Source organism: Trichosurus vulpecula, chromosome 1 (genome assembly GCF_011100635.1).
Source record: "Trichosurus vulpecula isolate mTriVul1 chromosome 1, mTriVul1.pri, whole genome shotgun sequence".
Lineage (NCBI taxonomy): Eukaryota > Metazoa > Chordata > Mammalia > Diprotodontia > Phalangeridae > Trichosurus > Trichosurus vulpecula.
In genome coordinates, this window is record NC_050573.1 from 396,337,229 (window position 1) to 396,364,026 (window position 26,798).

The 26,798-nt window shown below is 36.5% G+C and overlaps 1 protein-coding gene across 1 annotated transcript in view; it reads right to left on the bottom strand.

Annotated features, from left to right (window-relative positions):
- Window positions 1-6,230: 6,230 nt before the first annotated feature.
- The window catches only part of GOLPH3 (golgi phosphoprotein 3), a 62,534-nt gene continuing 41,966 nt past the window's right edge, over window positions 6,231-26,798 (bottom strand). Inside the window, exon 4 of the mRNA XM_036769276.1 lies at window positions 6,231-8,212. Within this exon, the coding sequence (XP_036625171.1) occupies window positions 7,788-8,212 (425 nt within the window). The 3' untranslated portion in view covers window positions 6,231-7,787. The remainder of the gene's footprint in view (window positions 8,213-26,798) is intronic.

Below are 26,798 nucleotides of genomic sequence, written 5' to 3' on the forward strand. Positions count from 1 at the left end.
ACCAAATTCTGAGCAGGATAACCAACAAAACATCATACTGTTATTTTTCCAGCCCAAGAGAGCCTAGAAGACAGAGAGGTCTGTGAACAATGGGGTAGAAGTTGGCTGGGAGCTCATCGTGGCAGAAGAGGCACCGGCTATGGGCTGGTGGTGGTAGCAGCAGCAGCACCCGTAGCGCACAGGGATAGTAAGAGAACTGAAAACCTGGTCAGAAATCCTGATGCCTGTGCTAGCACTGGGTGCAGAATTTGAGACCACTTGGCAGCTCCACCACACCACTACCCAGGACAGAGAAGAGTGATTGTCATCTGGGTAATGGCCAGAGCACAGACCAGGAGGGCAGTGACCAGACCACTCTCTAGATCATACCACTCTAGAAGTACTGAAAAATTACAGGCCCCCAGACCTAGCTGTGGAAAGCAGCATAGGGACATAACAGCCTACCGGTAGCTCAGGATAATTACTTCCAGAAGTGAGAAGAACCCAACTCTAATATAAAGTCCAAAGTCAAGAAATAGGTTGGAAAAATGAATAAATAGCAACAACAAAAAAGAACCTGATCATAAAAAGCTATTGTGGTGACAGGGAAGGTCAAGACACAAACTCAGAAGATAATGACTTTAAAACATTTGGTGCAGGGAGTAGAGCACCTGCCCTAGAGTCAGGAGGACCTGAGTTCAAATCTAGCCGCAGACAAGTGATATACTTCTTAGCTGTGCGACCCTGGGCAAGTCACTTAACCCCAACTGCCCTGCCTTCCCTCCCTCCAAAAAAAATTTACAAGAAAAGCCTCAAAGAAAAACACATATTGGACACAAGCCCAAAAGAATTCTTAGAAAAACTACAGATATTTTCAAGGGAGAAAAAAATTGATTTTAAAAATCAAATAAGAGCAGTAGAGGAAAAATTGGGTAAAGAAATGAGAAAACAAGAAAATTGTGAAGAGAATTAACAGCCAATAAAGATGAAATCAAAACAATTATGTTATTTTGCCCAATCACAGGCTGGTAAAACTCATTCTAAGTGAGCTAGAAGAATATTTTTAAAAATATAAACTGCCCAGATTAGCAGAAGAGGAAATAAAATACTTAAATAGCCCTATTTTAAAAAAGAAATTGAATAAGCCATCAATGAGCTGCCTAAGAAAAAACCTCCAGGACCAGAAAGATTTGAGTGAATTAAGAACTAGTAATTTATATAGTAAACTATATAAACTATTTGAGAAAAACAGGTAAATAAGGAATCCTACCAAATTCATTTTATAACACAAAGGTAGTTTTGATACTTAAACAAGGGAGAGCAAAAATAGAGAAAGAAAACTATAGACCAATTTCCTTAATAATTATCAATGCAAAAACTTTTAAATACTAGCAAAGAAATTACAGAAACATAGCAGAAAGTTCATTTACTATGGCCAGGTGGGATTTGTACTGGTAATGAAGAACTATGAAAATAGCTGACCACATCGATAATAAAAACAACAAAAATCTTACAATTTATCAAGAGATACAGAAAAAGCGTTTGACAAAATACAATACTCACTCCTATAAAAAACACTAGAAAGCATAGGAACCAATGGAGCATTTCTTGTTTGTTTGAATATTTTATTTCCCCCATTTACATGTAAAGACAATTTTTAACATAATTTTAAAAAATTTTCTCTCACCATCAAATTTTCTCTCTCTATCCCTCCTCCCTTCCCTAAGACAGCAAGCAATTTGGTATGGGTTAAACACGTTCAATTACGAAAACATTATTATTAGTCACGTTCTGAAAGAAACAGACCTTAAGGGAAAAAGAGTACAGAAAGTGAAAAATAATATGCTTCAATTGGAGCATTTCTTAAAATAACAAGGAGTATCTATCTAAAACCAAGAGCAAACATTATGTGTAATGGAGATATAAACTTGATGCCTTCGAAATAAGATCAGGAGTGAAGCAAGGATGTCCATTATCACCACTATTATTCAATATTGTACTAGAATGCTAGCTACAGCTATAAGAAAAAGAAACCGAAGGAATAACAGTAAGCAATGAGGAAACAAAAATATCACTCTTTGCAGATGATACGATGGTAGGGAACCCTAGAGAATTAACTAAAAGACTAGCTGAAACAATTAACAACTTCAGCAAAAGTGCAAGATGTAAAATAAACCCACACAAATTATCAGTATTTTTTATATACTACCAACAAAACCCAGCAGGAAGAGATAGAAAGAGAAATTCCATTTAAAATAATGGCAGACAATGTAAAATACTTGGGCGCTTACCTGCCAAGATAAATCCAGGGATTATATCAACACAATTACAAAACATTTTTCACAGAAATAAAAGATCTAAAGAATTAGAGAAATGTTAGTTGCACATGGGTAGTCTGAGCCAAATGTGTTCAAAAACAAAAACTAAAACCTCATCTGCAAAATGAGCTGGAGAAGAAAATGACAAATCACTGTGGTATCTTTGCCAAGAAAACCCCAAATGGGAGCACAGACACGACTAAAATGACTAGATGAGGAAAAGGCTAAACCAATATAAAACAATTCCACCTAATTTACTTATTCAGTGCCATACCAAACTACCAAAGAATAATTTTATATAGCTAGAAAAAACAGTAACAAAAATCATCTGGAAGAACAGAAGGTCAAGAAGATCAAGGGAATAAAAAGAATGCGAAGGAAGGCAGCCTAGCAGTACCAGATTTCAAACTATATTTTAAAGAGGTAATCATCAAACCAATCTGGTACTGGCTAAGAAACAGATGGTGCATCAGTAGAATAGATTAGGCACACAATACACAGCAGTAAACGATCATAGCAATCTGGGTGTTTGATAAACCCAGAGATCCAAACTTTAGGGTAAGAATTCAACATGACAAAAATTGCTGGGAAACAAGATCAGATCAAAACAGATACATGATTTTACACATTAAAACGGTAATATTAGGAGAGCATGGAAAAATGTACCTGTTAGATCCGTGGATAAGGGAAGTTTAAGACCAAACAAGATATAGACAAGATTATGGGAAGTAAAATAGACAATTTTGATTACATAAATTTTAGAAGTTTTTACACAAACAAAACTAAGGGAGCCAAAATTAGAACTTAAACAGGAAACTGGGAACAAACTTTTACAGCAAGTTTCTCTGACAAATGTCCCATTTTTCAAATATAACAGGGAAATGAACTAAAAATACGAACCATTCCCCAGGTGATAAATGGTCAAAAGATATGAATAGGTAGTTTCCAGAAGAAATAAAAGCTATTAAGTCATGAAAAAATGCTCTAAATCGCTGATTAGAGAATTCCAAATTATAACAATTCTGAGATACGTCACCTATCAGACTGGCTAACACGATAGAAAAAGAAAATGACAAACGCCAGCGGGGATGTGGAAAAACTGGGATACTAATACATTGTTGGTGAAATTGTGAACTAGTCCAACCATTCTGGAGAACAATTTGGAACTATGGTCAAAGAGATATAAAACTCTGCATATCCTTTGACCCATCAATGCCATTACTAGGTCTGTCTCCCAGAGATCAAAGAAAAGGGAAAAGGATTTATTTGTACAAAAACATTCTTAACAGCTTCTTTTGTTGTGGCAAAAAAACTGGAAATTAAGAAGATGCCCATCAACTGGGGAATGGCTGAACAAGTGGTATATGATGGTGATGTAAGAAATGAAGAGTTAGAAAAGCCTGGGAAGACTTATATGAACTCATGCAAAATGAAGTGAGCAGAACCAGAAAATATTTTACACAGTAACAATAATATTGTAACAATGATCAGCTGTGAAAGACTTAGCTACTCTGATCAAGACAATCATCCAAAACAATCCCAAAAGATTCATGATGAAAAATGCTATACACCTTGAGAACTGATGAACTCTAAATGCAGATTGAAGCATACTTTTATTTTTATTTTGCGTTTCCTTTTGCAAATATGGCCAATACAGAAATACTCTGCATGATTTCACATGTATAATCCATATAAAATTATCTTCTTAAAAAGGAGGAGGGACAAGAGGGAGAGAATTTGGAACTCAACATTTCAAAAAATAGTTCTTACATTTTACATGTGATTGAGTAATATTTAAATAAATTAAAAATAATTTTAAAATAGAAAAAAGAATTAACAGCTTCGTAAAACAGACACAAAAAATAATACTGAAGAAAATAATTCCTTAAAAATCAGAATTGGCCAAATGGTAAAAGTACAAAGACCTGGGTAAAGAAAACCACTCTCTAAAAATTAGAACAGGCCAAGTGGAAGCTAACAACTCAGAGACATCAAGAAACAATAAAACAAAATCAAAGACATTGGGAGTAGCTAATCTTTATGAATGGCAGATTGAAAAGTGAAGCACAAGGTTAAAGTATATATGTATTTTGAGTAAAGTGTAGCACATAAATAATACCAATCTGCCAATTAAGGGTCTTAATTCTAAAATAAAAATTTAACATTTATTCATAATAGCTATTTATATAGTTATTTAAGGTTTTGCAAAATGCTATATTTAGAATCACAGATTCAAATAGTACTGTATGACCTGGAAAGAGATTGTCAGTCAGCTGCCTCATGGTTACATTCATCATCCCTAAGATTTCCCTGACTGAAACATCCTTTTCTGGTCACCATTTTTGGTCTCCTCCCTTACAATGTTAATTCCTTGAGGGAAAGGCCTACTTTGCTCAGTTTTAGTCTATGTATCCCCACAACTGGCAAATAAAAAGGGATCAAAAAATCTTTTTTCCCCATAAGATAGAAATTTTCATAATAAGTCTCAAAGAATAACAGAGAATACATTTTAAATGAATGCTTTTATTCCAGGTGATACTGACCCCTTAGCAAGAGCCCAAAATAGTAGAAATAAACTGTAAGGGATTCTAATATAGTGAAAAGAGCACTAGCTCTGGAATCAGAGGTGCTGGGTTCAAATTTCATCTGTTGCTTACTAAATGTGACATTGGACAGGTTACTTCTTCTCTGTGGGTTTCAGCTTCCATTTGTAAAATCAGGGAGGTAGCCTAGATGAACTGAGGTTCCTGAGAGCGCTAAAACGATTAATTTATACAACAATTAAGACCTGTCTTAAGCTAAGAACAGCAATTACCCAGGCAATGGTAATGTTTAGTAACTGTAATTTAACATCCAAGTCTCTGGCTCAATTTCAGTTCTATATTATTAGATCATGTTATTTAAAAGTAATACTAATCTTTCCCCACATGTTCAACTAACTCAGATGACAAGTGTGAATTATAAGACGGATTTTTATAGACTACTCTGTCAAAATATCCTCAGCTTACTTGATTCTCAGACCTGTGGAACAATATTTACAAATTCAGGAAAAAATACCCAACAACCATAGAGAATAACAATTTCCACATATAGTCTCACTCTTCTCCTGCTTCTCACAGGAAGAGCTTTACTTATTCTTCCAGGAAATAAAGTACTGAGACTTAGTGACCCTCTATGCCACTACTTTTTGAGTTTTAAAAATGAGTAACAGTACTGGAATTTCAATTCAGAGACACACCAAGGAAATGATCCAGCAGCACCAGGACTTAGTGCACTATGTTCTGGGCTAAGATGTTGGAGGATTATACTTCTTTCCTCTCTCTGCAAAGGAATAAGAACTTCATTATGTGCAGGAGAGAAAGAGTCACCATGTCTGAGTATCTAGATATCCTTCTAAATGAATTCTCTAAAAATGACACAAACTTTTAAAATAATCTCATTATAAAAGTTTTTCTATATGCAGTAAAGTGGTGAATACTCTCATAATAATAATACAATTTCAGCACTTATGTAACACTTTCAGGACTGCAAAGTGCTTTACAAATACTTCCTTTGATCCTCATAACCACCATCAGAGGCAGGTGCTATTATTATTATCCCCACTTACCCAATCACACAGCTAATTCTGAGGATGGATTTGAATTCAGGTCTTCCTGACTCCTCTTTTTAAGCACTCTACTGAGATAACTAGCTGCCTCAACACATAACAAAATACTGGTAATGCTTTACTCATTTTATGAGGGGAAAAAAATACATCAAATTAGCATCACATACTTTTTATCACTTTAAGTAAAGTGATCTTTAAGGAAAAGTAGAAAATACCTAACAGCTGCATATAAAAATAATTACAATTATACAATATAACAGTAAGGTCTACTGATTTCCTATGAATGAAACTTAAGTGGAAAACAAAATTACAAATGACATGCTTGCTCTGGTTCAGGCACTTTCAAGATCATAGTTTATTTATTACTTCAGGTAAAAAGCTAGTATACAGATTAGGGATCCCTTAAATTTCAACTCTAGAATTATACACCATCTAGTATTTTTGCCCTCAATGTTAAACAAAATAATTCTAAACACCTGAAAGCCCCAATATTAGTAGGTACTATGGTGATAAAAAATTTGATGTTTTATTTTTCAATGTTTAGTATTTACATTATGAAACCAATGGTAGTATGATAAGCAGTGGTAAAGTAATAATAACTAAACTTTATAAAGCCAAAGTTTGTAATTTTACAATAATGAGCAAATCATCATAATTATAATATATAAAAAATGAAAACATAGCAGAGCTTCCTGTTACACAAATCTTAATCATCTGAGCTGTAGTCATTACTCGCTAACAATTTACATGCAACACCTGCTAGGATTGACATTTGCTTCCCACCTCCCCCACCCTGTCCCCCCAAAAAAAGTGTTAAGTAGATAAATGACATTTAAGAGACAAACATTAACTTGCAGACAAAAGTTTCTTTTAAAAAAAAAACTGTACTCAAGATCAGTACTGGTCACAAGCCTATTTCCATATAGAAATTATACGAACGGGATGATAAATGTCCAAAATATAGATGCATAGGCAGAGTACCATGAATGGCACAGCTCAGTAGATACTGGAATCAGTTATAAACATACATGTATCCATACACACACATTCTTTCTTCCTCTTAGTAAAAGAGGTCAAGGTTTTGACCAAGTGGCAATGGTTGAAGCAAGGAAACATACAGGTGTATAACTAATTAAATCTTGAAAAATACTTCAATGAGAGGAATAGGATCAGAAGGGGGCTGTTAATATACAATTCAAACTATATACAGAATATACTGGAGTGCATATTTCATCCCAAACCTGCTATGTGAAACAACTGGACCTTTAGACACAAACTTTCATTTTGATTTTTAACTATTAAACCATAGTATATGTATACAATAAGATTTACATTGGAAGCAAAACTTCAAGGGGGCATTTTACATAAGTATTTAATGTGCTGTTTTAATTTAAAAATAACTTTGCTAAGTACACATCTCAACTGAGGTCTATGTATAAAATGTCCTAATAGATACAGATAATTACCTTTGGTGAGTTAAAGGCCTTTTTTGTGAACTTCTGTCTGAATTGTAGTGCAGAACGCTAGACACACATACACATATGGAACAACTCAAGATGAGGTAATCCAAAAGATGTGCATGTGGGAGTGGAGGTACTTTGAAAATCAAAGCATAGCGGAAACAAACAAAAATTTACACTAGCAACTGCAAGCAACTTGAGTTCAACAGTAAATGGAATGCCAATATGGCAGTATTTTTTTTTTAATAACAGAAATAGGAAGGTGTCTCGTACCAGCAGAATCTTGCATACACACAACATACAGGAAAAGCCATCTATTGTTTCCATAAAACAAGATCCAACTCATATTGTGAGAAAGTACGAATTACAGAAAACAAGAAGTCAATAGAAGAGAAACAACATGAAAGAAGAGTCTAACAACAGTTATTTTGTAAAGGCTGCAACTACAGCCCACAGGACCTCATTTGTGTTGGCCTTCATACATTCAACTTCCGGGTCTAAATCCAGAAGCTGTCGCACTCTCTTTGTGGCTAAATCATACTGCTCATCCAGAAGAGGGGCAAAAGCGTTCTCAAGGACATCAGAAGCATGGGCGAGGTAAATAAGAGCTAGCAAGCGCTTGTCCATTCGATGAGGGTCATTCACCCATTTGTCAAGAACAGCTTCTTGTACTTTCTTGATGAGGCGTTGCTTAATATTGTTGTTGGTGAGTGGATGTGTTGTCATGTCAAAAAGGAGGAAGTTTTGTTTCTCTGTTGTCAGTACACCTTTTTCCACCAGGTTTTTAGCTAATCTTTCTCGAACATTTCTCAACTGGTAGTGCAATTTTAATGGATTCCATGTCTCACCTAAACAAAAGATTTCAAAAGTTAGAAAATAATTAAAATTCCTGATCAAAGGTGAACTTAAGACTCTGATAATGAACAAGAAAATTAATTTTAGCTAATTTGGTTTCTAGAGTAATAGAATATACATATCCTACTATTGGAGCACTCTTCAAACCAAAGAGCCAATACAGAAAACTGCAAGCTTTAACTTAATATAGAAATGAATTAATTTTTTGGCATCTTTAAAAGTATCAAAGATAGTAAGGCACATCTGAAAGCTAAATGAGAAAATTTTACTCTCTTTAAAAAATTCATTTTGGGAATGAGAGACATTAGAAACAAATTTGTCTTCCACCTTAATAATCTATTCCCCAAATTACTTTAGAGGTGATGAAACAGAACCAGCTGCTGTTCTTCTTAGTCACTGCCAGTCTCTGACCAAACATGTGAAGGGAATTCTGGTCAGAGATAAATTTCTGATGATTTTAAATGTACATTTCCTTTTGGGAGACAAATACAAAAAGCATTATCTGTCTAGAATGACAGAAAATTACAATGCCTCATTTAAAATCAGATAAGCTAATCTTAATGGCCTTTCCACAATAATTATACCACTTTGTAGGTCATTCAGGCACTTCACTGCACTAACAGTGAGGAAACTCGAAGTGATAATATTTCTACTTGAGAACAAATATAATTTGTTTTTCTTACTTGAAGAGATCAAATGCCCCACTTGATAAGTGATAATTTTATATTTTATGGTTTATTTTTAGTGAAAATTTCAAATGTAAAATAATTCCTATTCAATTTCCCTATTAAAAGCAACTTAAAATTTTTTCAAGGCTATTCTATTGCTCTTAGCAGAAAACATAATCAATAAAATAAATGCCAATTGTTTATTTCAGTACCCACTGTTAAAAATAATGCATATTTTAACATTAAGAAATTAGCAGTTATATTATCTTTCAACAGGCAGGTTTAGCAGTACTGAATATGCAAACCCTACAAACCAGAAATTCACAGGTTCCATAAAGCCCTAAGTAAGGAGGGGAATTGGAAAAATATACTCCAAAAGGGCCTGATTTTCACCAAAAGGAAAGATTTAAAATCCCTAGTCTATTACACAGGATCAAACTGCTTTCCATCATCTGTCACTGTTAACATTTTGATTTATCTATGAAGGCAATTCTAGGAAAGAAAGTAGGTAGCCTAAAACACTGTATACAATAGCCTAAAAGGGGGCGTGAAGACTGAATCACTCCCATACAAAATATCTAGGTAGGGGCTACCTGACAAGGTTTGACATTTTAAATGGTGTTCAATGCACACTGCAAACATTTTATTAATCGATATTTGTTAAATGATGCTTTGAAATTTAAAAAGATTTTGTGGTCCAATAGGTAACTGATCAAATTCTATTTACATTAAGAGGAACATTTGATATTCCCGTAGTGTCAAGACTTCAAGTATACAAACACATTGTCAAGCAATGCTCAATATACATTACTGAGAAAATTCCAGGGTCTATGAAGGTCTATAAAAAGTTATCATGTCAACTGTTTTAATATTGCAGCTATGAAACAGGTCTAAAGACCTGGTTCCAATTAAAGGTGTCCAATTAAAGAGTGCAAGCAGCATTCCAACTTTATTAAGACTACCAACATCTCAAATGGATATTCCCAGGGTGGTACCTTTTAAGAAGTGGATGAAAGTCACTGCATCAATTTGCATATTCTAATAATCACTTTGCTGTGTCACAAGTAAAAACCAGGTTACACCCAATATTATTGCTAAGAGATACTGTTCACCCACTGATACTGCACATGTATGAAAATGGTACACTGTAAACTTTAACATGTCTCACACTTTCTATTGGAGAATACAATAATGTAAAACCTAAAAGCATGGCTACTGTAGCAAAATAAAAGTTCAGAGTTTCTACTACTCCAAGGACTACTACAGATAACTGCTTCTTTGATATCTGAAGCTTACAGTAATTTTAAAAAAAAATAAAGTCATCTATATTATATCAAAGCATTTTACCATAGCTATCTTTTTTTAAAGGATTTTTAAAAAAATCTATGGAGACAGCAATCTTATCTGTAACATAAAATAGCCCTCTTGGCACAATATCATAGATAAAAGATGTTGCCTGTAGTATATGCTGGGAAAAAGTCTAGACTTTTCAACTTTTTAAAAAATTATGTTTCCTTTATGCTTTCATAGGAAACACTATTTATAGTTGTATGTACAGTGGAGGTCTAGAAGTGTATTTTCAGATAATTTTTAATGATTTAATAATTTTCTTAAATAATTTACAGGCTTCTTTCTGCAGCTGTAGATTCTCACTGAATCCCCTGCTTGCTCATACATAAGTGCATATGCAATATTAAATATGCAAGTTTAGTACTTTTGCCTGCTACTAGCAATTTCACACATGTAGCATTTTGGCTGAGATGTTAAATGGTGGAAAAGTACTGTTGATGTGAATGTAGGAAATAATTTTAATCATGTGCACTGGTTAAAGTGTCTAAGCTGCAGTAAATAATTTTTGCTGATTTATTTAACAATGCTTTATTGCTTTATATAATTAATGTTTGGGTGTAAAGATTATGCCTATATCCAACAGGGAACCACGGTGTTTAAAGTGGCCAACCTGATGTTACAACTACTTTGAGGTGCCCACATGTAAATTAATTAAAGTGATGTAATTTTCTATAATTTAGCATCAGCAAATTCAATAAATTTTGATTGTCATGCAAGGGATTATATTAACAACAAAACAAAACAAAACAAAACACTTCTTGGGAAAAAAAAAACACCAAAAGGGAAAGCCCCAGGAATGGCATGGCCCAAATTTAAGAAAAAATACTATGTAAAGCATCCAGAAAGAAGCAGTTCAAGAACCAAGGAACCACAATAAGGATTACATAAGACTGGAAGTTTCTATTATGAATGAGAGCTCTTGGAATACAATATTCCAAGAGGCTAAAATAGGTTTACAGCTAAAAAAATAACAGCTTGCAAAGCTGAGTATAATCCTACAGGCAAAAGAGAAAATTTTAATGGAAGAAGACTTTCAAGCATTTCTGATGAAAAGACTAGAGCTGAGAAGGAACTTTAAAATGCAACAGCCAAGAGAAACTCAGAAAGGTAAATTTATCAAAGCTACCAGAAGAACTGCACAATGATGTACTGCCAACATTCTAAGAGGGAGACAAAAAGCAAGTGTCCTTTTTGAACTTTAATGTCATCAATGGGGAATTGAAGGAGCTAAATAACTGAGGTTTGAACACAGGAAAGAGAATGGAAGGCAAAAGGAATATACCCATGTAGAAGAGTAAAAAAGAGGCAGAATTTGCTATTTCTCACAAGACAGAAGAGTCTACAACCATAAAAGAAGGAGGTGGGGGAGAGGACAGCAGATAAACCTCATTCTTATCTGAAACAAAGGAGGGCTGTATGTGTGCATACACACCACACCCACACACACAGCCACACACACACACACACCCTTGGTGTAGAAACATATCAAACTTGACATGGAAACAGTGATGAGAGCTGCTAATAGGGTGGGTAAAAAAGGGAGAGAGAAATCAAAAGAAGCAAAGAACTAGAACATAAAGGTACTTTCAATTGCTTTTAACCAACTGGGGAATGGCTGAAAAAAGTTTAACATGTGAAATGTAGCGGAATAATATTGCCCTATAAGAAAAGAAAAAGAAATCTTCAGAGAATCCTTGGTAGTGTGAATTAAATGGGCAGAATGACCAGAATATGTTCTAGAAGGGCAACTACATTGGAAAGAAAACTTGACACTTAAAAAACTGTCATCAATCATAGTACCAAAGACCTACAATAGAGCAGATTCCCCACCTCCTGACAAAGAGGTGATGTTTGAGTCCTTCTTTTCCTTTCTGTTTTTAATTGGGAACAACAGGAATGCAAAGAGGAGGGAGGAATTACACAAACTTTTTTTAATTCATAGAATCAAGTCGAGAAGGAAAAAAAGCAAGACAGGTTTAAAAGTAAAATGTAGCATTACATGTTTTTTCAAAGCAAGCAGTATGAAATAGAGATGCAGCTTCATAAAGAATTCTTTCTTTTGAATCTGTTATGTGTACAGAAATGTTCTCTTTTTTGGTGCTTAAAAGTCAGAAGAAAAAAAATTATAAGGAAAGACAGGACACTGGACTGTATCTAAGAAGAGAAGACCAGCAAAAATGTAAAGTGATACAGCTTAATGAAGAAAGGATAAAAAGATTAAGAGAGGGAAGTAGAGGGAGAGAAATAAAAGGGAAATGTCAAGCTGTATATTTAGGTTCATCAACTAGACAAGGAGAAGATGTGCAAAGTATGATTAGACAGTAATTCAAATGAAAAAGATCCAGGGTTTTTAGAGGACCACAAAGCCAATATAAATCAGTGTGACTTGAGCCAAAAGTTAATGTAATCCTAGGTTACATTAAGAGAACTGTACTATCTCAATGTGGTGACAGATCTGTCACACTCTCTACCTTACCCAGTTCTGGGTGCCACAACTTAATATGATAGGTGTAGTGTGTCCACAGGAAGATGACCATAGTGTTGGAAGGACTAAGGAACAAGCCATAGTCGCCTTGGCTAAAGCCTACTTGATGATAAAACAGGGTAGCTAGATGTTAAAAGGACCTAGGAAAAAAACATCTAGGACATCTTGAGAGCATGTAAACTACCAAAGATGATACATCTTCATAGAAAGAATAGCTTTTTAAAAAATCTTAATTACACAAACACTAGTTTGTATAATTTAATTTAACTCAACGTTAAGTACTTATTGAGTACTGGTAATGTGCAGGAAAAATGACATAACATGTTCACAAATAACTATAATTAAAGTCAGAACATGGTGAATGCACAGGAAGGATAACTATCTAAGGACTAGGAGAGGTTTGACAAAGGACAGTTTCATGTAGTGGGCAACAACTGATCTGGCACATGAAGTAAGAGAAGGATATTTCATTAAACTGAGATGTAACGACAACAACAACATTTACACAGTGATTACTAGTTTATCAGGCACTGTGCTAAGTGCTTTACAAATATCATCTCATTTGAGTCTCACTACAACCCTGCTAAGTAGGTGCTATTATGATCCCCGTTTTACTGATAAGGAAACTGAGGCAGAGGTTAAGCAACTTGCCCACGGTCACATACAGAGCTAGTAGATGTCTGAGGCTAGATCTGAACTCAGATCTTCCTGACTTCATCCACTGTGCCACCTATCTGCAGAGACTGATTTCAGATCCAGGTAAAATGGCCTGTACGAAAGAAGGCAGGTCAAATAGTAGTGTCCACCTAAAACATGGAGCATGTGAAGGGACCTGGGATAAATGAAGACTGAAAAACACAGGATGAAGGGACTGTGGCAGGCCTTAAAGATTAGAATGACAGCCATTTTGGTTTCTGACAGGTCTTGGTGGAAGAAATTCCTCTCTAGGAGGAAATTCCCTCAACCAATGCAGATCAGCACCTACTATGCAACTTACCAGGATGGTCTCTGGACCCCATATTAAGAACCTCTGCTTAAGAGTATAGAGAAAAATAAGAAAAGGAAATAGACTGCTAGGCAAATAGAAAGAATTCTTTTGAAAATACAACAGCCCATAATAGATTTCATTCCTAAGAAAAATAATAAATTATTAATACTACCTGATAGATTTTCTTTCTAAGAAGAAATAAAACTATCTTCTTTTACCTAGGACAGGGCTGTCCAACCTTAAGTTTTTATTAAAACAACAGACAATATATTTTGATTTGCCATTTCAGTGAGAGCTCTGAGGCAGCTTGGTAGCTCAGCTTCCCTCACTAAAGCAATTATGTAAATTTCTATGCCTGTTGGCAGGCCGCTTTGGACAGCCCTGATCTAGGACACAGAATACTATGCTGCCAAAGGAGAGAGAAGAAAACAGATTGGCTTCCAGAAGTTAAAAGGTAATGGGCAAGCTAGCTGTTTCCCAAATCAGGGAGCTAGGATACCATTAGTTATGTAAATTGAGGGTGATTGTAGGCTCAATTTACAAAATAAATTTCCATACCACTGAGATCTTGCCTGGCCAGTAGGGAAAGAGGGAGAAACAGGAGGGACATCTCTATCTCAAATCTACTAGTATAACAACACTATAACCAAAGACAGAAAAAAAGATTCCTAAGCCCATAGGATCCTGCCTCGCAAGCCATCCAGGTCAACCCAGAGCTGATAAAGAATCTCCTCTATAACATTACTGATAAATGGTCATCTAGCCTCTGTTTTAAATATCTCCAGGAAGAGTATATACTACTCCATGAGGCAATTCATACCACTTCTAAAAAGCCCTATTGATTAGAAGTATTGCTTTATATTAAATCTAAACCTACCTCTTAACAACATCCACCCATTGCTCCCACTTCTGTCTACTGGAGCCAAGCTGAACAAATCTAATCCCCCTCCAATAAGACTTCTATTATGTCCCCTCCAGGAAAATACCTACACTAATGAAGGTCCTAGCTCCTATACTCATTAGTTGCATGACTGCGAGTCTATTCTCAATAGAAGTTGAAAATCAGAGAGGTAATATGAAAGAGTCATATCTAGAAGGGTATAGTTCAACAAAAAGAAAGAGAATATAAACTTTTCAATAGGAAGTTAGGCGCACATGTGCACACCCACATAAATATATGCATAATATATGAATACACACAAAAGAAATTTGAAATTCTATTCATATACAAAATATATAAATGTTTATATATTAGTACAAATCATTCTAAGAGGTAAAATTTGGGGTACCTGTGAATCAAAATTTGCATGTGAAATTACAAACAGGGTAGAAATTATTTTATAAATCATAATAAAACCTTTTTGTAAAGGAAATTTTTGCCCAAGTTATTTTTAGTAAATATATGCAATTTCATATAATTGTAATATATTAGGGGTATATGGGTATGCCTTAAGCAAAACAGGAATAGAAGAGACATTAAACCTTACTCCATCTAAGATACTTATTAGGGCTAAAGTATCAGTAGGACTGGAAAAGTTCCATAAGTCATTTAGAATTTCTGGCCAGTCTTTAAGAAGGCTTTCCGGAAACTGTGTTAGACTGATAGATTGCTTCACGATTCTCATGAAAGAAAATTTTAAAATCCACTCTTAGTGATGTCACAGAACTAGGTAAATGTGGTAGTCTGATGACACCTTCTGACCAAACCACTCAACTGCAGGACAAAAAAAAAATGGAATGGCATAGTTTTTCAGAAACTCAAGTCTTTTTTACATTAACCTGACTACATAAACTTCTGCTATATGTAAGCTACTTCTCTTTATTAAAATCCAATCATATGCAAATCAATGAACAAGTATTCATTAAAGATCTAGTATTAAATAAGGTGAATACAAAGGCAAAAAGGACATCCAGGTAAACAACACATACACACACATATGTAAAAAAGTAAATGCAACTGCAATAAGGGAAGAGCATTAGCAGTTTGTGGTATCTGCAAAATCCCCAGGTGAGAAATGGTTCTTGAGCTGAGCTTAGAAAAACACTAGGATAGACAAGGAAGTGAGGACTAGAGTGCATTCCAGGCCTGGGAAGACAACCTGTTAAAAGCAAAAAGGTGGGAAATAAAATTTCAAGTGTAAAGGATTTCAACAAGGTCAGTTTGACTGAACTACAGTGTGAGTGAAGGGGATTCAAGTGAGATAAATTTGGAAGAGTACCGCAGATTTGTGGTGGCAAAGAAATGGAAACGGGGAAGGCCCATTGAATAGAGGATGGCTAAACAAATTATCATATACAAATGTAATAGAATACTATTGTGCCACAAAAAAATGATGAAAGGCATGGTTTCAGAGAAACCTGGGAAGTCTTGTATGAGTAGATGCAGACTGAGGCAGAATCAGGAGGATAATTTATAGTAACAACAAAACTATAAAAATGAACTTCAGAAAACTTAAAAACTATGATCAATGCAATAATCAAGTATGATTCCAGAGGGTAAACGATGAAAAATGGTACCTTTGCTAAGACACACATTTTGGAATGCGACCAATACAGGAATGCTTTGGTTAATTAAGCACGTCTGTTATACAGATTTTACTATGGTTTTCTCCCCTGTGGAAACAGTTCTTATACACTTCCCTAATCAAATCAGTATCCCACTCAGTACAGTGGCTTTTCTAAATAAAGCTTTATATTCCTTCTAGAATGTGCTCCCAAGACTCTCCTTTTCCCCATGCTCTCAAAGGAAAGCTTTGCCCTCATATCTCACTGAAACAAATGAAGCCACTCTCTTCTTCATCTCACAGATGCCTTCTCTAGCAACTACCTCCTCTATCATCCCTAACTCTCTCATTAATATTCAGTCTCTCCCAGTCTACTAAGTGCTTCCCAAACTGCTCACAAACATACTCCTCTCCCTCAACCTCAAAAAACTTCCACCAGATCTATATCTCACATATCTTTTTAGCCTCTTTTGTGGCTAAACTCCATGAAAAAGTTGTTTACTGGGCATCTTCACTTTGTTTCCTCTCATTCTCTGCAATCTGGCTTGACCTAAACATTCAACTGAAAGGAGGCTCTCCAATGTTACCAATGAGCTCTCAGACATCAAATCTAATGTCCTTTTTTGAATACTTACCCTTCTTATGGTCTTTTGGATACTGTTGATGGCCCTCTTCTCTTGGATACATTTTTTCTCTATAGGTTTTTGCAACACTACTGTCTTGGTTCTTTTCCTATTAGTATAACTGCTCTTTTTCAGCTTCCTCTGCTAGATCTTCATCTGCATCATACCCCCTAACCATAGGTGCCCCTGCAAGGTTCAGTCCTGAACCCTTTTCTTTTTCCTGCAGGCTACTTCATATGATGATCTCAATAGCTCCCAAGGATGCAATTATGATATCTTTGCTGACTCCCAAATCTATTCAGCCCTAATCTTTTTCTACCTATCTTACCCCGCATGCCCAACTTCCTATTAAACATCCTAAGCTGAATGTTCCATAGACATCTTAAATACGTCCAAAAAAGGAATTCATCATCTTTATCCTCAAGGCCTCCCTTCCTTTTAGCTTTCCTATTGCTGTTCAGGACCCCCATCATGGTTCCAGTCATCTAGGCTTACAATCTAGATATTATCCTCCACTCACTCACCTCCCACCTCCTGCCACATCCAATACTTTGTCCAGGCCTGTCATTTCTACCTTTGTAACATCTTACATACAACCCTTTATCTCCTCTAACACTGCCATTATCCTGGTGCAGGTCATTACTTCATGACTGGACTATTTTAACAGCCTTCTGGCTGGTATCCCTGCCTCAAGTCTCTCACCCTCTGGTCAATTCTCTACCCAGCTTTCAAACTGAAATTCCTAAAGTGCAGATTTGACAGTGTCTGTCTGTCTGTCTCTCACACACACAGCCTCCCCCCTCACTTCTCATTCAATAAAATCCAGTCCTATTTACATGATCAAATATAAAATCAAAAGTCCTCCATAGCCTGGCCCTCTTCAACCTTTCCAGGCTTCTTATACTTCTCCCCCACATACGCTGTAATCCAGTGACACTGGCCTCCTTGAACATTTCCTGACTCTAGGCATTTCCACTGGCTATGTCACACACAGAATGCTCTCTCTCTCTTCATCTCTTATCTCTTGGCCTCACTTGCTTCGAGTCTCGGCTAAAATCCTACCTTCTACACGAAGTCTTTCCTGATGTGCCCATTCCAATTTACTGCATATACAATACATCCTGTTCATACATAGCTGTTTGTATGTTGTCTCCTCCATTAGACTGTGAGCTCCTTTGAGAGAAGGGACAGCAATATTTTGTTTTTTTGTCTTTTCTTTGTATCCCAAGAGCCAAGCAAAGTGCCTGGCACAAATCAAGTGCTTAATAAATGCTTCAAGACACACTAGGAAGTGAGGGTAGGAGAGAGGTAAAAAAAATATTAATTTTTAAAATTTTTTACTGGAGTAATTGTTAAGGACTTTAAATTCCAGACAGAGGAGTTTGTACTTGATCCTAGTAGCAACAGGAAACTACTGGAGTTTCTTGAGCAGAGGAGTGACATAGTCAGACTTATGTGTTAGTAATATAACTTTGGCAGTTGTGCAGAGGATTGGCTAGAATGAGGAGAAATGAGACAGAAAGACCATGTAAGAATCTACTGAAATAATTCAGGCTACAGATGATAAAAGTCTGAACCAGGAAGTTTGCCACATGAGTAAACAAGAGATAGAATAAGTGTTGTGACTTCCTCTGGGCAGTATACTTCAGTTCACTATTAAGAGGATAGATGGTAGAAATAACCCATTTTAGAGGAATGTCATTAAGTGAAGGGCAAAAGGACACAGGGGCAAGAGATTCAAGTGAGGAAGATAGTGTACAGTTAAGTAGCTTAGCAGAGGGTCAACACTGGAAAGGAAGCAAAAGAAGGAATAGGACAAGAAAACTTTACTGCAAGAACTGAGGCAGATATAGGAATTGAAGGTGGTGAGAATGAAAACTGACTTGGGAAGAATAAAGCAAAGGGAAAGATGGAAGAACATAAGAGTATAATTAGAGAGGAATTTCGGTGTTCAAGATTATGGAAGTACAACAATTTAGGTAGATGTGTATCTTCCCAACGTCACAGATTCGGGAAATGTTAGCCATCCTTCTAATGATAATAGGCACACAAACAATATTGATCCTGGAAGTTTAGTCAATTCCCCCAAAGATGAAAGCAGTACCTAAAGTATAAAAAAATTAGAAATGTAAATGCATAGCAGCCTGGAACAACGGGCTTCTAATCAGCGAAAATTCTCCATATTCATTCAGGCCTTGCTATCTTCATACTTCATTGCAAATTTCTATTACTCCTGGGCTCCATTCTCCAACTCTGACTCACAACTCCCGCTCCCACTCTAGTACCTTAGTATTCTAATCTCCATATCCAGCCCAGACCCAGATTCCCCACCTACCAGTTATCTTTGTAGCCTGCATGTACACTTCTTGCCTCATTACCCCTCAGCTTTCCAACGCTTAACTCTAAGAATAATCAAATCAAAACTACTACTATTACTGGAAAGAAAGTATCAATTAATATCAACACTCACCAGTATCTGGAATATAGTTAGCTCTTAATAGATTTTTTTAATTCATTTTTTCATTTACGTGTATGTATACTAAATTGAGGCACAGTGATCAAGTAATTTACCTACATTAACTGTATTAGTATACTCAGAATTCCTGAGCGAGTCTCTAAATGGTACATTTATGCTACAAAAGGGGATCTAAAATCTATCCATGTGGAAGATCAATTTGAGCTGTGATACTATAATTTTACCTGTCATTCAGAGGAAGAATGCACTGGTGAAAATTCAAATCTGCCAAACTTTAATTTGTTGGTTACTGCATTTTGTACTCAGCCTTTAGTGGAGCTTTGATTTCATCAACTCTGGCTTTCTTACCAACAATTCAAATCACAACTTTTCCACATTTTCTCATCCTGTGCTATTCTAATCCATATCCTCCTATAATATTACACAGAACAGAGAAGCTGTCCATCCATTAACTTTCATTTTACTTATATGACTGACCTTTCTTTTCTGATCATACATGTCCTGAACACATCTTTTATGCCACCTCATACAAATCGTTGATGATAAAATGCTAGACTCTACTTATGCCCACCATATATCTTTTACAATACTCTTTAAGTCACTTAAGATTTTGATTCTATAGGTATTGCCATATTTCATAAATCAAAGCCACATGCCTACACTAGAAAAATACTGGTGTTTTAAAAAGAAGTTTTTGTGTTACATTAATCTAAGATGGTTCAAAGAGCTGTACAATTTCCTCCAATGCAATCCATGACACTTTCTTCTTATTCAGTTCTGGGTACAGATAGTCTATTTGAAGTATCTGTCCAAGGCCTATGTAATTTATACCTTAACAGGCTGCCAGCTATATAAAAGTCTAAGCAATCATCATTGTCCCATTTTTTCTATTTTTCCTAGGTGGACTGGTAGGCCAGTTTCTTTTGAATGACCAGGGACCTCATTGAGAAAACTCTGTAGTAATTTGATGTAAAAAGCAGTATGTCCTCTGAAAACATGAACTCACCATTTATAGGGAATCCCTTCATTATTTGAATTCTGCCTGGGACATTCCCCAAGACAGGGCCATTATCTTGTACTGATAATCAAGAAGGACACTTTATGGGAGAGAGAAGAGCCTGTCATGCTATGCGTTGCTCTAAATTAAATACTTAAAAGCACATAACCATACAATGACACAATAATCTTGTATTCTCCATATCTTTCAGTCAAATGCGTCTACTGCAGAAAATCGCTAATGAAAGCCCATTACTTTTTTATCAAAGGTACCCACTGAGAAGTGTGTAGATAGTAGGGACGAGAAAACAAAATAGGTAAGTAGTTACTGTTGTCTTCTGGATTTATCATTTTTACAGTAATATCACTTTTTTTCAAGTCATTTAGAATACTCCCCCTCTTTCAGAGGGGTTGGAAACTGACTCCTTAATGTTTTTAATATTGTGTCACCATCAGCACAGATTTCATCTGTATGTGCGTGGTCTAGCTATACCCCTCATGTTTGTCTTCTTTAGTGATATTTTCATTATTTTATCCATACAGTATATCAGAGACAAAGATCATACCCTCATGTATCTAGAGCCTGAAGGGATCTTGGAGGTCTTCTAGTCCAACTCCTTCATGAATTAAATGAATTAAAAAAATCTATTAAGGGCTAACTACATTCCAGATACTGGTGAGTGTTGGTGATACTACTATAAATGAGCAAAACAGTTATTGATTTTAAGCTGTCTATATTCTAATGTAAAAGACTAATGAAAGACAATAAAGGGAGGAGTATTTCAAACAGGGAAGTTCCATGGATAGTGACTGGCATCGCTGAGTTATTAATTGATACTTTCTTTCCAGTAATAGTAGTAGTTTGATTTGATTATTCTTAGGGTTAAGACTTGGAAAGCTGAGGCATAAGGAGGTTCATGGTGGGTATAAGCAGACCACGATATAAAGCCAATAAGGAAATTCTACAAGGGATCCTAGATGGACAGCCCAACAACTCCACTAGTATCTTTGTGATGAGAAGAGAAAACAAGAAAGGCCTCCAGAACTCTGGATGGATCCCTATCCCATGATGAATTTATTGGGGAAAATTAAGGAAGGATTAGGAAAATCTCACAGGATGAACAGGCATGGATGGGCTGACATCTGCACTATTTGAGGAAATATCCTATTAATAAGACTAGAGAATATTGAGCTCCTCAAGGGCATGAACTATTTCATTGTGTCTTTGTATTCCGAGAGTCTAGAATACTGCCCAGCACACTCAGCTACTGATTAATAATTTAAATCCACAGGATCACTCAAAGATCAAAATCTGGAAGGTACCTTGGAGGTTATCTAGTCCAAGTGTGTAGTCCTACGGTCTAATAACCCTTTTTTATTTTTTCAATTATCATTTATTTAATATTTTTAGTTTTCACCATTCATTTCCACAAGAGTTTGAATCACAAATTTTCTACCCATATATTCTGATTGCCCCGTTCCCCAGTCAGCTCTCCCTTCTGTCACCCCACTCCCCCCCCCATCCCCTTTTCCCTTAATTTCCTGTAGGGCAAGATAGATTTCTATGTCTCATTGCCTGTATATCTTATTTCCTAGTTGCATGTAAAAACTTTTTTTTTTGAACATCTGCTTTTAAAACTTTGAGTTCCAAATTCTCTCCCCTCTTCCCTCCCCACCCATCCTCCCTAAGAAAGCAAGCAATTCAACATAGGCCACATGTGTATCACTATGCAAGACCCTTTCCACAATACTCATGTTGTGAAAGACTAACTATATTTTGCTCCTTCCTATCCTATACTCCTTTATTCAATTTTCTCCCTTAACTCTGTCGTTTTTCAAAAGTGTGTGCTTTTGATTACCTCCTCCCCCTATCTGCCCTCCCTTCCTATCATCCCCTCTTTTTTATCTCATTCCTCCTTCTTTCCTGTGGGGTAAGATACCCAAATGGGTGTGTATGTTATTCCCTCCTCAGGTCAATTCCGATGAGAGCAAAATTCACTCATTCCCCCTCACCTGCCCCCTCTTCCCTTCCAACAGAACTGCTTTTTCTTGCCACTTTTATGCAAAATTATTTCCCCCATTCTATCTCGTCCTTTCTCCCTCCCTCAAAATATTCCTCTCTCATCCCTTAATTTGATTTTATTTTTTTAGATATCATCCCTCTGTGTGTGTGTGTGTTTTGTGTGTGTGTGTGTGTGTACATATATATATATTTCTATTCCCTTCAGCTACTCTAATACTGAGGTCTCATGAATTACACACATCATCTTTCCATGTAGGAATGTAAAGAAAACAGTTCAACTTTAGTAAGTCCCTTATGATTTCTCTTTCCTGTTTACATTTTCATGCTTCTCTTGATTCTTGCTTTTGAAAGTCAAATTTTCCATTCAGCTCTGGTCTTTTCACTGAGAAAGCTTGAAAGTCCTCTATTTCACTGAAAATCCACATTTTACCTTGGAGCATGATACTCAGTAGGTGATTCTTGGTTTTAATCCTAGCTCCACTGACCTCCGGAATATCATATTCCAAGCCCTTCGATCCCTTCATGTAGAAGCTGCTAGATCTTGTGTTATCCTGATACTCAATGTGTTATCCACAATACTCAAATTGTTTCTTTCTGGCTGCTTGTGGTATTTTCTCCTTGACCTGGGGGGCTCTGGAATTTGGCAACAACATTCCTAGGAGTTTTCTTTTTGGGATCTTTGTCAGGAGGTGATCAGTGGATTCTTTCAATTTCTATTTTACCCTCTGGCTCTAGAATATCGGGGCAGTTCTCCTTAATAATTTCTTGAAAGGTAATATCTAGGCTCTTTTTTTGATCATGGCTTTCAGGTAGTCCAATAACTTTTACATTATCTCTTCTGGATCTATTTTCTAGGTCAGTGGCTTTTCCAATGAGATAGTTCAACATTCATTGCCTTCCACTTTTTCATTCCTTTGGTTATGTTTTATAATATCTTGATTTCTCATAAAGTCACTAGCTTCCACTTGCTCCAATCTAATTTTTAAGGTAGTATTTTCTTCAGTGGTGTTTTGGACCTCCTTTTCCATTTGGCTAATTCTGCCTTTCAAGGAATTCTTCTCATTTGGCTTTTTGGAGCTCTTTTGCCATCAGTTAGTCTGTTTTTTAAGGTGTTGTTTTCTTCAGCATTTTTTGGGGGCTCCTTCAGCAAGTCACTGACTTGTTTTTCATGGTTTCCTCGCATCACTCTCATTTGTCTTCCCAATTTTTCCCCTACTTCTCTAACTTGCTTTTCCAAATCCTTTTCGAGCTCTTCCATGGCCTGAGACCAGTTCATGTCTTTCTTGGAGGCTTTTGATGTAGGCTCTTTGACTTTGCTGACTTCTTCTGGCTGTATGTTTTGGTCTTCTTTGTCACCAAAGAAAGATTCCAAAGTCTGAGTCTGAATCTAAGTCCGTTTTGGCTGCCTGACCATGTTCCCAGCCAACTACTTGACCCTTAAGCTTTTTGTCAAGGTATGACTGCTTGTAGAGTAAAGCTCCAAGCTTGAGGGGATGGGCCGTTGTTTTCAGAGGTATTTCTACACACCAGCGTTCTTCCTCCCCCAAGAACCACCAACCCAGACTGGATTCAGATCTAAGCAGGCTCTGCACTCCTGCTCTAATCTGCCCCTTAATTCCTCCCACCAGGTGGGCCTGTGTCCAGAAGCAACCGCAGCTGTAGCTCTGGAAGCAGCCTCAGAGCTGCACCACCTCCGCTGTCCCTGGGGCAGTGGCCAACCTCAAACTCTTTTCACTCAGTCCCTGCAGTTTTTTCCCACTAACCTTCTCAGTTGTCTTTGGTGTTTGTGGGTTGAGAAGTCTGGTAACTGCCACAGCTCACTGATTCAGGGCACTAAGGCCTGTTCCACCTGGCTCCCAGTCTGGTTGGTCCGGGCGCAGTCCACGCTGGGCTCTGCTCCACCCCACTCACAGCATGGTGCGATAGACCTTACCTGGCAGCCATCCAGGCTGTTCTGGGCTGGAGCCCTGCTTCCTTCTGCTATTTTGTGCAGTTCTAGAATTTGTTCAGAGCCATTTTTATAGGTGTTTGGACTCCTGGGGGAGAGCTTTAGGCAAGTCCCTGCTTTCCAGCTGCCATCTTGGTTCTGCCCCTCTAATAACTCTTTTTAGAAATAGTTTGACAACTATATTTCAATAAAATAGGTTTCCTTTATAATCCTACGTATTTTATTTTGTGCATTTAAAAATATTATTGTCAGACAAAGTCCATAGGTGGGCAAGACTAACAAAGGAGTCCATGACACAAAAAAAGTTTAAAAATCCCTGCTCTGGTCTAACAGGCTTATTTTTTAACATAAGGAAAACAAAGCCCAGATATGTTAGTGACTTACCTCAAATCATAAAAGTTGTAAGTCAAAGAATTGGGCTTCAAACCCTAGCCCTCTAACTCCAATTCCAGTTTTCTTTTCACTGTATTGTTTAGCTCTATTTCAAAAGATCATAATAAGTTTCATAACAAATGAAACCTAGGGATAATTTTGTCCAATGAAACAGATTAACTACGTAATTGTGGCACTAAACAAGGGAGAAAAATGACTGCCAAAGTGAGTATTATGCCAAACCTTCAGCATTTCTATTCTATCACTACTGTTTTAGGAAGTAATAACTGCTCTTTGTCTCCTATGATCTCCTTCTACAACATTTTGCAAATGAATTTATATTTTAAATCATTGTGGTCCTTGGCTGCCATGTCTCTGGTAAGAAGATCAAGTATTCACTGAAGTGATTTATGAGCTTTTTTTAGTTTTCTTGTGGTAATGCCCGCTTTGTATCATTTAAATTTCTAGAGGAAATGGTTATGGTCCACGTTAATGTCTTTTTCACTACATACTTTTCCATTTTTCCACCATCAATCTCTGAAAAGAACAGGTGGAGGTACTGTAATTGTTTATGGTTAACATTTCATCTTTATCCTCCAAAATTTGATATTTTTAGCTTGGCTCTAAGCAAGCCAATTGTTTGACAGATACCTGATTTGGAAATGATGCCTACATTGGTCACCAGTTATTTCCTGGCTCTTAAGATAAGACACTTTCTTTATTATGTATACTGGCTAGTACTTGCCATATGTAGTACCTCCTGAATCTCTTCTTAAAGAGGTAGTCAACAAGCCTTTGCCCTCTTTAACTTCTTTGTCCTTAAACACACTTTCCAAAATTTTTCAATGTCTTTATGCCCACTTTTGCACTGAAGTCACGAAGTATTTTAATATATGTTGACTTGATTTGGAGGACCTTGTAAAGTTCTTCACTGAATTTTTTCTTTAGTTTATGCATCATGTTGGTTCACAAACTACAACTGACAACATAATGATCTTTTGCATTTGTTCATGTTATGACCATTGCAAGGCAAGATAAGAATCTTATGAAATGAAGTTTCATATTATATTTGGGTGCATAATGAAACCAATTCTTAGTAACTCCTTTCTTTGCCTCTAAATAAGAAACTATGAGCCATCCTCCCACTTGGATGCAACTTTCTTCTACCTTCTGGCTTCATTTACCATGAGAATGTCAACATTCTTGGGGTTCAGTTCTTCCAATACCATACCAACAGTCTGGTCATCATACTCAAGCGACCAATTGTTAAAACAATGTTTGTCAATGATCTAAAAATCTACATAACTCTTAGTATCTCCTGCCCTCCTTTTCACCTCTATTACTCACTGAAAAATAGGAAGGATGCTATAAAATTTTAAGGGCAATTCAATATTTTGCTTATGGGATGTCAAGGACCCAAACCTACTAGAGATGCACTACCCTGAAGTTAGCTAGGTTTGTCTTTAGAAAATGTGGTGATTTCAAGGACCATACTCAAAGCCTTTCCTGTTTAGTACAACCTCCCAGAGCCTGCACTCCTTTTTTTGGCATAGCCTTAAAGAACTCAGCATTAGATGGCCATGGTGGCACATGTGAGTAGTCTCTGCTGTTTGGGAGGCTGAGGCTGGCGACCATTCAAACTTGATCACTTGAGATCAAGAGCTCTGAGATGCAGTATGGCTAAATTCTGAATGGGTGTCTGTACTAAGTCTAGTACCACCTCAGGAATGGAGAGCCATCAGGCTGCCTAAGGAGAGGTAAACTGGCCCCACTCAGAAACATGGAGCAGGATAAAGTTTCTGTACCAAGCAGTACTAGGATCAGGAAAGGCTTGCTGCACTTCCAGCCTGGCTAAGAAGATTCAGTGCCACCAAATCCCTCAAAAAAAACCCAAAAAACTCAGTGCTACCTCCACACCAAGTTGAATATTACACCCCCCCCATGTACTTTCTTTAACCCTTTAATGGCTTTTTCTTAATTGCATCATTTAAAAAAAAATATGAAATATATTTTTAAGGGATACATTTAAATTTAGTTATTGTAAATTTTTGGGTTTTTTCCAGCATTGAAATTTTGATGTAATATTGCACCACAACCCTATAGCATCATTGTAAACAAGTCATTACACGCCCATATTCCTGCCTAT